General features: G+C 36.9%; 1 protein-coding gene across 4 annotated transcripts in view; it reads right to left on the bottom strand.

The window, feature by feature from the left end:
• Nucleotides 1-12,847, bottom strand: part of LOC128645842 (synaptotagmin-like protein 2) — a 258,116-nt gene that overhangs the window by 126,595 nt on the left and 118,674 nt on the right. For all 4 annotated transcript variants that reach the window (XM_053699133.1, XM_053699132.1, XM_053699131.1 and 1 more), the window contains one exon: nt 11,148-11,299. In XM_053699133.1, coding sequence (XP_053555108.1) covers nt 11,148-11,299 — 152 coding nt within the window. The remainder of the gene's footprint in view (nt 1-11,147; nt 11,300-12,847) is intronic.

A 12,847-nucleotide genomic window follows, 5' to 3' on the forward strand; every position in this document is an offset into this window, starting at 1 on the left:
AGACTGCCCTCCTGAGTGTCGCAGAATGATTAATGTTTATTATTTGGCTCCATGATGAAAATGATCTACACTACATAGTGCTGCTTAAAATAAACAATATGCAAGTGTGTGCGTACATGTATATATGTGTGTGTGCATACATGTGCATTTCTGTGTATGTGTGGAAGTTTTTGTGTTTGTGTGTGTGCATATATATGTGCATTTCTGTATATATGTATGTGTGTGCATTCACATGTACGTGTGCTGTTTCGTGTGTGTGCATGCTTATGTTTGTGTGTATATACATATCTCTATGTATATGCATGCATATTTATGTACATATGAATGTGTGCATATAGATGTGTTTTTGTATATATGTGATTGTGTGTGTGTGTATAGGTTGCATGTGTTTGTGCACGTCCGTTTTGTTTAGCCCTTTGAATATGTCCGTATGTGTTCCTGTATAAGTCTTTCTGTGTGTATGCCTGTTTGTGCGTGAGTTTGTTTTGTCTTTGCTATGAACAAGTACAATCACAATATCATCCCCCACAAAAACAAAACGAAAGAAAAATCTGTCAAGGGGTAAGTACATATTTCATATATTCTGTGGCAGACAGATAGTATATTGCAGATAGCAATAACACAATGACATTTATACACTGTATGAACATATTATAAATATTCCACTTATATCTGCATTTCTTCAAAATTAAAAACTACAGACTGATGACTTCAGTCTAAAATAGCTTTAAAACAACACACTTTTCAATGCTGCCTTACACTAGCAAAGGAGAGCAGTCACTAAACAAACAGTTTTGACATGTGCTGTCACCGCCCTGTCAAACTATATAATATCACCTGGGACACAGGCAACCAGTCAAGCTAATCCGCTCCAGGACTTTGTTTTTGCCGTTTCCTGTTTAGAGGTTAAGTCATCTGATATTGGCAAACATAGGAGGAGACCAACAAGGCTAATAAATAGATCCCTGCTGTTTGCATTGGCACAGACCCAAGCTGAGCTACACAAATAAATAGAGACTAAAACTCCCATCAAGGCAGGCAGGTCTGAAAAGTTCTGCCTTAGAAGAGGCCTTTTATAGCCCTTTACATCAATATGTGAACTTCAGTCTCAAGTCTCAGAACCACTAATTGAGCTAACAAAGAAAAGGACAGAATACTGAAGAAGTCAAGTAAAAAGAAAACACACCACATAGCTACTTGTTTGCCACTGATTATTTTGGTTGTGTACAAATATTGAGAGAATAAACATAAAATATATTCCAACATGTCACTTTCCTACTGCAACCCCCCCAAACCTCCTCCCACTTGCCTCAAAATCCATCCCAAACACAATACATTGTACAAAACCACAGTCCACTAGTGTAATTGTGTAGAAAGAGGCAAATATGTCTCTTCTTTATTATTTGACTGTTATGCAAAAGAGAAAGCATACACAAGGAGCACTGCCCAAATATGCTCTTCTGTTTATGGGAATAATGTTCAGTGGAAATAAAGTGTTAATGACCCAAATTCACTTCAGTCACAAAATCTTCCAAAACAAAACAACAACAAAAACAACAACACTCCCATCAAGGCTCACTGTGTTTTAACAAACATAAGTCACATTCCTTGGGGAGAATTCCTGTAAGGGTGATCTATTTTTAAGAAAATGAAAGCCTGAAGAGAAAGTTTATAGATTTGCTCATAATACACAGGGATAATGTGAGTGACTTTAGATACCAGTATCTTACTATTCAGGAGGTGAGTGAATTTGAGCCTGTGCTTTCTCTCTAACGGATAAGTCTGCTTTATGCCTAATTCAACAAAAAGTAAAAGTAAAGGGGTAGTCTAGTCAAAATTAAACTTTCACGATACAGATAGATCATTAAATTTTAAGCAACTTTCTAATTTATTGCTATTATCAATTTTTTCTTTGTTCTCTTGGTATCTTTATTTTAAAAGGCTGGGATGTAAGCTTAGGAGCTAGCCCCTTTTAGGTTCAGCACCCTGGGTAGTGCTTGCTAATTGCTCGCTATATTTAGACACCAATCAGCAAACGCTACCCAGGTGCTGAACCTAAAATGATCCGGCTCATAAGCTTATATTCTTATTTTTCAAATAAAGATACCAAGAGAATAAAGACAATTTGATAATAGGAGTAAAATTACAAAGTTGCTTAAAATTAATTTTGACTAGACTATCCCTTTAACCTTCAGCTGATTGAGTCTACATATGCAGACACATGGCTATGTTATATATAGACTTAATATGTTTGCATGTTTCCATGGTAAAAACAGATCTTGCTTTGACCGATTGAGTATATAATATTTCCATAAACTTAAATAAAATATTATTTTAATATCTTATTCTGTATTTCGGAAAATCAAGTTTTAGAGTAAACAACATGCTTCCCATTTATATGATGAACCCTTAGAACAAATCGTAGTATAGGTCTGCAAAGAAGTTATCAAGAACCTTCAGGGTTACAGCAACCCTCCAGTGTGTACATTTTCTACAGTCTGGCAGAAATAATTAGTTCATTGTATTAAGAGTTTTTAATACAAAGGTGAAAAAGTAATATAAACCTGCCCAAAAAATACCTGAAGTTTTACAACTGATGTATAACGTTGTTGGTTCAATGTGTTTATATAAATGATCAAACATAATTTTAGTTTCTAAAAAAACACAAACACATGGTTCTTTAATTTTAGTTGATTATGTTTTCACCTTTGTTTTAATGTTTAAACTGTAACATTATTACTTACATTTACATTACTTTACATTATTACTTACATTTTATATAAATAGACAAATATAAAGAATAAGAGCATTTGATCATATTATTGTATCGGTCTGTCTACAGCACAGAGAGTCACTAATACTAGAGGACTATCATATGCACAAAGTTCTAACTGAGCCGTAACTCTCAATATTCAATATAGACCTTGTAATCAAATTCATTTGGGGCTAGCTTTGAAATCAGTGAGATGTCATCTCTGGAGACGTAACTAACCTGAAAAACTAAATTTATGCTTACCTGATAAATTTCTTTCTTTCCGGACATGGAGAGTCCACGATGTCATTCCAATTACTAGTGGGATATTCAACTCCTGGCCAGCAGGAGGAGGCAAAGAGCACCCCAGCAAAGCTGTTAAGTGTAACTTCCCTTACCCATAATCCCCAGTCATTCAGCCGAAGGAAAATGGGAAAAGAAGAAAACACAAGGGAGAAAAAGGTGCCTGAAGTTTACTCAAAAAACTGTTGAATTATAATTAAAAAGAGGGCGGGGTTGTGGACTCTCCATGTACAGAAAGAAAGAGATTTATCAGGTAAGCATCAATTTTGTTTTCTTTCCTAAGACATGTAGAGTTCACAACGTCATTCCAATTACTAGTGGGAACCAATACCCAAGCTAGAGGACACAGAATGAACAGGGAGGGAGAAAAAGGCAGGAGAACCTAAACAGAAGGCATCACCGCTTGAAGAACCTTTCTCCCAAAAGAAGCTTCCTCCGAGGCAAAAGTATCAAATTTGTAGAATTTGGAAAAAGTATGCAGAGGACACCATGTAGCCGCCTTGCTATTCTGTTCCACAGAAGCTTCATTTTTGAAAGCCCAGAAAGAGGAGACATCCCTAGTGGAATGAGCCGTAATTCTCTCAGGAGGCTGCTGCCCAGCAGTCTCATAAGCGAAATGAATCAAACTTCTCAACCAAAGAGACAGAGTAGTAGAAGTGGCCTTCTGACCCTTACGTTTTCCAGAGAAAACAACAAATAGGGCAGAAGATTGCCGAAAATCTGTAGTAGCTAGTAAGTAAAAATTTAGAGCTCGCACAACATCCAAGTTATGCAAAAAAAGGATTAAGACAAAAAGAAGGAACAATAATTTCCTGATTAATGTTTCGATCAGACACCACCTTAGGGAGAAAACCCAATTTGGTACGAAGGACCGCCTTATCAGCATGAAAAATAAGGTACGGTGAATCACCCTGCAGAGCTAAAAGCGCAGACACTCTGCTAGCAGAAGAAATAGCAAGAAGAAACAAAACCTTCCAAGATAACTATTTTATATCAATAACATGCATTGGCTCAAACGGAGCCTGCTGCAAAACTTTAAGAACTAGATTAGGGCTCCACGGGGGATCAACAGGTTTAAACACAGAAGCACAGAGGCGCCAACATGGCCTAGTAACGTCACGGCAGTCAGATACAAAACATCAGCAGGATAGGAAATATACTCACAAGCGTAGCGCACCCAAATGGTGCTATTGTGGCAGCCTGGAAAATCAAACAGTGGTCCAGCTCACTGGTGTCTCCAGCCAGATAGAGATGATCCTTGGCGAGGGCCTATCCTATGATGCTTATAAGGGCAATGTATCCTCTGCGATAAATCTAAATGGTTTCTATTCCATTGACTGAGCATGCAAAGCTGCAGCGGTCACAGATGGAACCAAGCAAAAGAAATGATGTCCATGAAAGCCACCATCAGACCAATCACCTCCATACATTGAACCACTGATGGACGAAAGGCAGACTGGAGAGAAAGGCAGGAAGCAAGAAGTTTGGATTTTCTGACCTCCCTCAGGAAAATCTTAATGGACAGGGAATCTATTATTGTCCCTAGGAAACACACTTTTGTGGAACTAGAGAACTCTTTTCCAGATTCACCTTCCACCCATAAGAACGCAGAAAAGACAACAACATCTCTGTGTGAGACTTTGCTAGTTGAAAAGATGGCGCCTGAACCAAGATGTAGTCTAGACAAGGCGCCACAGCAATTCCCTGGGATCTGACCACTGCCAATAGCGCCCCCAGAACCTTTGTAAATATTCTTGGAGCCATGGCCAGACCAAACGGAAGCGCAACAAACTGGAAATACTTGTCCAGAAAAGCAAACCTCAGAAACTGGTGATGATCCCTGTAAATGGGAACATGAAGATATGTGTCCTTCAGGTCTATGGTCGTCATGAAATGACCTTGTTGTACCAAAGGAAGAATGGGACGAATAGTTTCCATCTTGAGGAATTTGTTGAAACACTTTAGATCTGGAATGGGACAAAATGTTTCCTCCTTTTTGAGAACCACAAATAGATTTAAATAGAATCCTAGATCTTGTTCCTTTAGAGGAACTGGTACAATAACTCCCATGGAGGATAGGTCCTTAACGCAATTTAAGAAGGCCTCCCTCTTTACCTGATTTGAGGATAATCTTGACAGGAGATATCTGCCCCTTGGAAGGCAAGACTTGAATCCTATTCTGTAACCCTGGGATACTACAGTAAGTCCACAGGGACAATGCGTATCCAAGCCTGTCAAAAAAGAGAAAGCCTGTCCCCCACCTGATCCAAACTTGGATCGGGGGTGGACCCTTCATGTTGATTTAGAGTCAGCGGAAGGCTTTTTGTTTTGTTTTTCCTTGTTCCAGGGCTGACTTGATTTCCAAGTGGACCTGGATTGATCTGGTTTGGAAGAGGAAGAGGAGGACTTTTGACTCTTAAAGTTGCGAAAGTAATGAAAATTAGAAGACTGATGACCCCTCGGTCTATTCTTCTTGTCCTGAGGTAGGAAAGATTCCTTTCCATCCGTAATCTCTGAAATGATTTCCACCAGACCAGGTCTATATTATCTATCGGAATCAGGAAATAAAAATGGTTGAGTTTCATGTCCCATTAAAGTTAGGCAATGTACCAGCAACAGCACAAAGGCTAGAGGCAACATATCTTCTTAACCCAACCAATAAGATGTGTGTGAAGTGTCTCATATAGATTTTTGTGGGGTTTTTATGTAATTAAAAAACCATTGAAAAATCCAGTTTATAGCCACATTTAACAAAGTATAGGCGGACAAAGCTCCCAGTCAGGTAACAATTCTCCCTCGGTTAAGGACTTGCCAGGCAACATCCACTGCCTGCATTTAATACTGCAAAATCAATTGCTCGTGCAGCTGCACAGGGCAAAGCTTGTCAGTTGTTCCAGACAAATAAGTTCAAGGTGATTTAAAGGGACAGTGCACTGTAAACTTGTTTTCCCCATAATGTGTTCCCAATAACTATGCTGCTGCATATAAAATGTATGAGAAATTGCTTATTTAAGCTTATTTTTTTTGCAAATTAAATAACTGGAATTGCTCTTTGAAACCACAGCCCATCAAAATAGGCTAAGCATGCAGTGTGATTGGATCTTGTTATCTTATCTCTCAAATGCTTCCCTTTCTTATCTCTGTAGCTGAACAATACTTAGAAAAAACAATTGAGAATTAACATTTTAGAGCTTTATCTCTTCCACTTCCCACTGGTAGTGTAATTTCTTCCTCTGTTTGCCTTTACATAGCTTGTCAATTGCTTATACCTAGGAATACAAACTTTCATTATAGCTATGGATACTACAGGCTAAATCAGCTATTCCAAATGCCAATAAAAAGTCTAATGAGCTATTTGTAAACAATTTAATACATTCCAGCAGGTAAAATGGATCATTGGAAACAAAATAAGGACAGACATTTTTTTGAGTTAACTGTACCATTAAAAGGAACATTAAACACTAGACAGATGCTAGATATAATGATGTATTCAAAGAAAAGATTAGTCTGATAATAACATGTAGATGTATTTCTTAAAGTTTCAGTAGCTGAGCAAATAATGTCAAAATAAGTGTAAAGTTTTAGTGTCTATAAAACAATGGGAGCTGCCATATTGTAACTTAAGTTCCTTCTCTGCTGTAGCCAATTAGAGACAATTATAAATAGGTCACTAGAGTGTTCAGCCAATGGCTGTGTTGAATATAACAGTGTTCTGCACTTCCATTTCTAACAGGAATTGAAAAGTTCATAATTTGTTAATGGAATTACAGCAAAAGAGGATAATAATAAATAATGAAAGTATATTGCATATATATATATATATATATATATATATATATATATATACATATACATACACTGTATATATATATATATATATATATATATACACACACTGTATATATATATATATATATCTAATTTATCATTTTAAATTGCCATCTTTTTAATGGAACTCATATCTCTAATTAAGAATACTTAGAACACTAATGAAGAATGCTCAGATTTATACATAAATAATAGCATTTTACATCTAAGATCTCTGTTTCATAGTGACAATACAGTTCACTAGGCCCAATAAGGGAAGAATATACAAATAAAATATGCAAAGGAAAGCTCCACACCTTATAGACAGGTTGATAAACAAGTCTATCCAGTTGTGCTGTGCATTGTATGTCATTATCACTAAATACCTATTTCCAAATACACTCTATGCAATTAGTAAAAACTATTTTGGTATGCCAATTATTATTCTCATTGACAACACTGTCAAATGATTAAAAAATAATATTTATAATAGGGGTATATTTTACCCTGATTTTTTTTATTTAAAAACTTTTAATTACTATATTGTTGGCAACCATGTTTAACATATTTTTGCTATAAATATGTTTTCCAGGTAATGTGGCAACACACTATTATTTACAAACACAGTTAAAGGGACATTACACACTAGATTTTTCTTTGCATAAATGTTTTGTAGATGATCTATTTATATAGCCTATACAGTTTTTTTTTTGTTTGTTTTTTTTAAATATGTATAGTTTTGCTTATTTTTAAATAACAGTGCTCTGATTTTCAGACTCCTAACCAAGCCCCAAAGTTTTAGGAGAATACCGACGTATACCTACTCCAGCTTGCTTCTGTTTGTGTAAAAGGTCTTGTCACATGCAAAGGAAGAGGGAGGGGGGAGTGTCTGCATTTTCCCCACTTGCAGTGGGTGTACCAGTAATATTTTAAACAGAGCTAAACAGGAAGCTTCTAAGTACGTTTTTAAATGGTTTTATACTGGATTTTTATATCAGTATCTGTGTAAATTATTCTTTATAGTAGTGTCTATTACATGCAGTTATATGAAAATTGGTGTATACTGTCCCTTTAAGTACAAACATGGAGCCACCTCAGCAGTATTTATTAAAGAGAGAAGACATTCCTTGTTACAGCTTCATACAATACAGCTAATATTTCACAGCACTTAAAGGGCCACTAAACCCAAAATATTTTTTTCATGATTCAGATAGAGAATACAAATGTAAACAACATTACAATTTACTTCTATTATTTATTTTGCTTCATTTTTTAGATATCCTTAGTTGAAGAAAAAGCAATGCACATTGGTGAGCCAATCACACGAGGCTTCTATGTGCAGCAACCAATCAGCAGCTACTGAGCATATCTAGATATGCTTTTCAGCAAAGAATATTAAGAGAATAAAACAAATTAGATAATAGAAGTAAATAAGAAATATGTTTAAAATTGCATTCTCTTTCTAAATCATGAAAGAAAAAATGTGAGTTTAATGTCCCTTTAACATAAGAGATAATGATGTTCTGTTGATTCATCAAGAAATAAGTTATTTTCCTTACTAGGAAGGGTTAAAGCTAAACTAAACTTTAAAAAAGAGAAACGTTGTTTAAATATATGACAGACAAGATTCTTATCCACTCCCTTATCATTTTCTGCCTTGACTACTGCAATTCTGTCTTCTACGGTCTCCCAAGGTACCGCCTGTCCCCACTGCAATCCATCGGGAATGCCTCTGAAAGGCTAATTTTCCTTAAGCATCTCTCTACATCTGCTGAACCTCTTTGCCAATACCTCCACTGGTTTCCCTTATCCTCAAGAATAAAATTCAAATAAAATTTATTTTTTTTTAACCTAACATAAAAAGCCCTTACCAACAATGCACCCTCCTATATCTCTGCCCTTGTCTGCAAATACTCTACAGCCTGCCCCCTCCGCTCTACCCAAGGCCTACTTCTCTCCTCATCTCTTGTTACTTCCTCACACTCTCGCCTGTAAGACACTTCTAGAACTGAACCTATCATATGGAACTCCTTGCCTCGCTCAGTCAGACTTCCCTCTAGTCTCAAAAACTCCAAGTGTTACTTAAAAGAATATCTGTTCAAAGATGTGTACAACTTACTTTAAGATCTCTCTACTACTTATGTTTCCCTCTCTCTCAATGTCCCCATGTAATTCCATTAGAATGCAAGCTCACAAGTCCACCTGTCCTGTTTATCATTTTATGTAAAGATGGTTTACAGCTTACAGTACCTCAAGACAGGGCCCTCTACCCTTATGATTTATGTAAATGTCTTCTATTATTGTACCCCATAAATGTATACTTAATGTTACAGTGCTTCATAATATGTTGGCACTCTATATATATATATAAGCAATAATATAAATAATAACAACGCTGAGAAGAGGGCAGCATGGCGTGTTATTGGCTGTAGTAGTTTTTAAATAAAAAATAATGAAATATACACTCAGAAGAGTTAATAAAACACCAACAAATTAAGAAGGAAGTCTTGCCTTCCCAAAAGCATGGTCCAAGTCAATAATGCCCTTTAGCCTGATCAGCCTCAATACATTTACTGAAACAAGAGCTGAAAAAAATAATAATAAAACAAAATACTATATAGCCTGCTTAATCTACAAGCCATATTATATAATGGAAAGTTTAGCTTTTTTAAATATATCACTTTGGACAATGGGGATGATTTCTTCTAGTTACATGGACAAATACTGACTGGTTATGGATTCAGGTTTTGGGACAGAACAGATTTCATAAATACCAGTCCAGGAAAAAAGAAAAAGGATACAAATTCAATACCCTAAATTCAATACAACCTTTTGATAAACTGACTATATTAGAAAATTGCAGAATTGATGAAGATTTGTACCACAGGTCATCACATCTGCAAGTTCTGAGCCAAGCTCCATTATAATCAAAATAGCCACATCTATCATATAACCATTTACTTCTCACTGCATAGTGCAAGTTCCGCTAAGAAAGATACCAGTACCACACCTTTAAAAACTCTATAAACCATTCCACATACGTAAAAAAGAAAGCATGGAAAAAGTTAGAGAAATAAAACAAAAAACAAGATAACCTCATCAGTTTTGAAATAGTGAGCCACGACTATAAAATGCGATAGTTCCCAGGGACAAAATAGACTTTATGAATTCTGCATGCAAAGTGTAAGCAAAAAATCCTAACCACACTTCTAAAACCCCAATAGGCAGTCCCAGGAGACACCTTTCACTCTATCCAGTGAGACTACTTTGCCATAACTAAACAAGCATGCAAATAATTTACATACTGTACACAAACATTTACATAAAACAATTTGAATGCGAGTTTCCCAAGTGTTGAGGTTGTAATTATTGTTTTTCAGCATTGCTAGCAGCCCTTGTGTGATGTGTCAGTAATTTGGCACCTCACACAATAGACATTACTACTAGCCAACTAATGAATTTCAAACATGAAATCTAGACCAATGGGATCTGTTAGAGCAGGGTTCTTCAAACGACGGGTCGGGACCCATTACTGGGTCACAACACCATGTGTACTGGGTCGCAGGAGTATGTTTGGTGTATTGTATGAGACTGTCTGTGTGCTGTGCGTGTGTTGTGTATGAGAGTGTGTGAGGTGTGTGTTGTATGAGAGTGTGTGTGGGTTCTATGAGTGTGTGTGTGTGTGTGGTGTGTATGTTATATGAGAGTGTGTGTGGTATGCGTGCAATATGAAAGTGTGTGTGCTATATGAAAGTGTGTGTGTTGTATGAGAGAGTGTGTGTTATATGAATGTGTGTGTGTTGTAAGAGAGTGTATGGGGTGAGTGTGTGTTACATGAAAGTGTGTGTGTTGTATGAGAGTGTGTGGTATGTGTGTTACATGAAAATGTGTGTTGTATGAGAGTGTGTTTGTGTGTTGCATGAGTGTGTGTTGTATGAGTGTTGTGTGTGTAGGTTGTATGAGAGTGTGTGTGTTATTACGTTTTACAACACTTTCAAATTTGGCTACAATCAGGAATAAAGCATGCACATATTTTAGTCTCTTTGCCAAACATTGCAGCTATCATGTTGTTTATTTCTTAAGAAATTTTCAGACCAAGTATAAAAATTGGGTCTCAAAGGTATGTGGTATCATGGCACTGGGTCTTGGGGGGAAAGTTTGAAAAACCCTGTGTTAGAGGATTCTGTGGAATGGGCGCTATATTGCTTCTGTAAGTTCTGTTACAGATATAGATATACAACATTTTAGAAATCTTAGAAACCAATGTTTGTCCCTAAGCACTTACGTTGTGTTTGGACCTTTTTCTTCCTTATTGATGCTCGGAGAAGATCTGAACCATGAAGGTCTTCCTGAAAGCGTTGAGACTTCACATCATAAAACCATTCACCAGTTACAAATTTTTTCTTCTTTTCATCTTTTATAGATCCTTGCAAGCGTCTAGAAGAAAAATGTATCAGAAAACAATTTCAGTAATTGAAGCTAAAATATTTTATACAATAAAATAATTAAAAGGACACAACACGCCTGAATTAATCCTCCATAATTGTCTAATCAAGCATAGAAAAAAAGTACATTTATTATTTATATTGCCGGCTCTAGAAGAGAGTATAATGCATCTACCATACAGGAGTATGAATATACAGCAATGCAAAACAGTGATTCACAAACTATGTTTAGTAGTGTAGTGTGTAAGCTCATTTGCATGTAATCTCTGATTGGCTAGAATAAAGGAGAACAGGGCTACATATTAATTAGCATTTTTAACAGGGTGTACCCCTGAATTGGCTTGGATTTACAAAATACTGCACATGTTTCTAACAAAATGTAATTTGTAAAAAATAAATAAATTGTGCCGTTTTTAGCAGTACCAATCATTAAGCTAGTGCAGAGTAAACATACTTGTATCTCATGAAACCTTAGTCTCAAAGTCATGTGTGTTGCTTAAAGGGATACTAAACCCAAATTTTTTCATTCATGATTCGGATAGAGCATGCAATTTTAAGCAGCTTTCTAATTTACTTTTATTATCAATTTTTCTTTGTTCTCTTGCTATCTTTATTTGAAAAAAGCAGGAATAAAAGCTTTGGAGCCAGTGTTCTGTTAAGGGGCCGAACTTTTGAAAAGTGTGAACCATGTCACTTCCTGTGACGTTACATCAGCTGTTGTACAAATTTTGGCCCTAATGCGCATGCGTGTCAGCATCATCACATACCTGGCCGCATACGTTACTGGGAAACTGTGAAATTCAGAAGCCTTTCTATAGCGCATGCGTGGGATTTTCTATCACAAATGGGGGGTTTATGGAAAGCTGTTTATTCTCCTCGGTAATATTTGGAAGTCCGCCCCCCCCACTGCAACTACTCCCATTAAGCTGAGTCTCCGTGCGTGTAATGACAAACAACCACTCGGCTATCACCACTGCTTCTTCAGCTGATCCAATGCAGCTTTTCACAGGCTCCCTTCAATGTCATTGTTTAAACATTTGTTGCAGCAGTAAGCATTGGATCAGCAGAATAAGCAGGAGCGATAGCCGAGTGGCTGTTTGTCATATACGCACGGAGACTCAGGTTAATGGGAGTAGTTGCAGTGGACTTCCAAATATTGCCGAGGAGACGAATAAACAGCTTTCCATAAACCCCCCCATTTGTGATAGAAAATCCCACGCATGCGCTTCTGTATTTCACAGGTCTAAATAGTTTCCCAGTGACGTATGCGGCCAGGTATGTGATAACGCTGGCACGCATGCGCATTAGGGCCAAAATGTGTACAACAGCTGATGAAACGTCACAGGAAGTGACATGGTTCGCTCTTTTCAAAAGTTCGGCCCCTTAACAGAACACCGGCCCATTTTAGGTTGAGAACATGGGTTGCTCTTGCTGATTGGATGGCTAAATGCAGGCACCAATCCGCAAGCCCTATCCAGGGTACTGAACAAAAAATAGGCCGGCTCCAAAGCTTTCATTCCTGCCTTTTCAAATAAAGATA

The sequence above is a fragment of the Bombina bombina genome, chromosome 1 (genome assembly GCF_027579735.1).
Source record: "Bombina bombina isolate aBomBom1 chromosome 1, aBomBom1.pri, whole genome shotgun sequence".
Classification (NCBI taxonomy): Eukaryota; Metazoa; Chordata; class Amphibia; order Anura; family Bombinatoridae; genus Bombina; species Bombina bombina.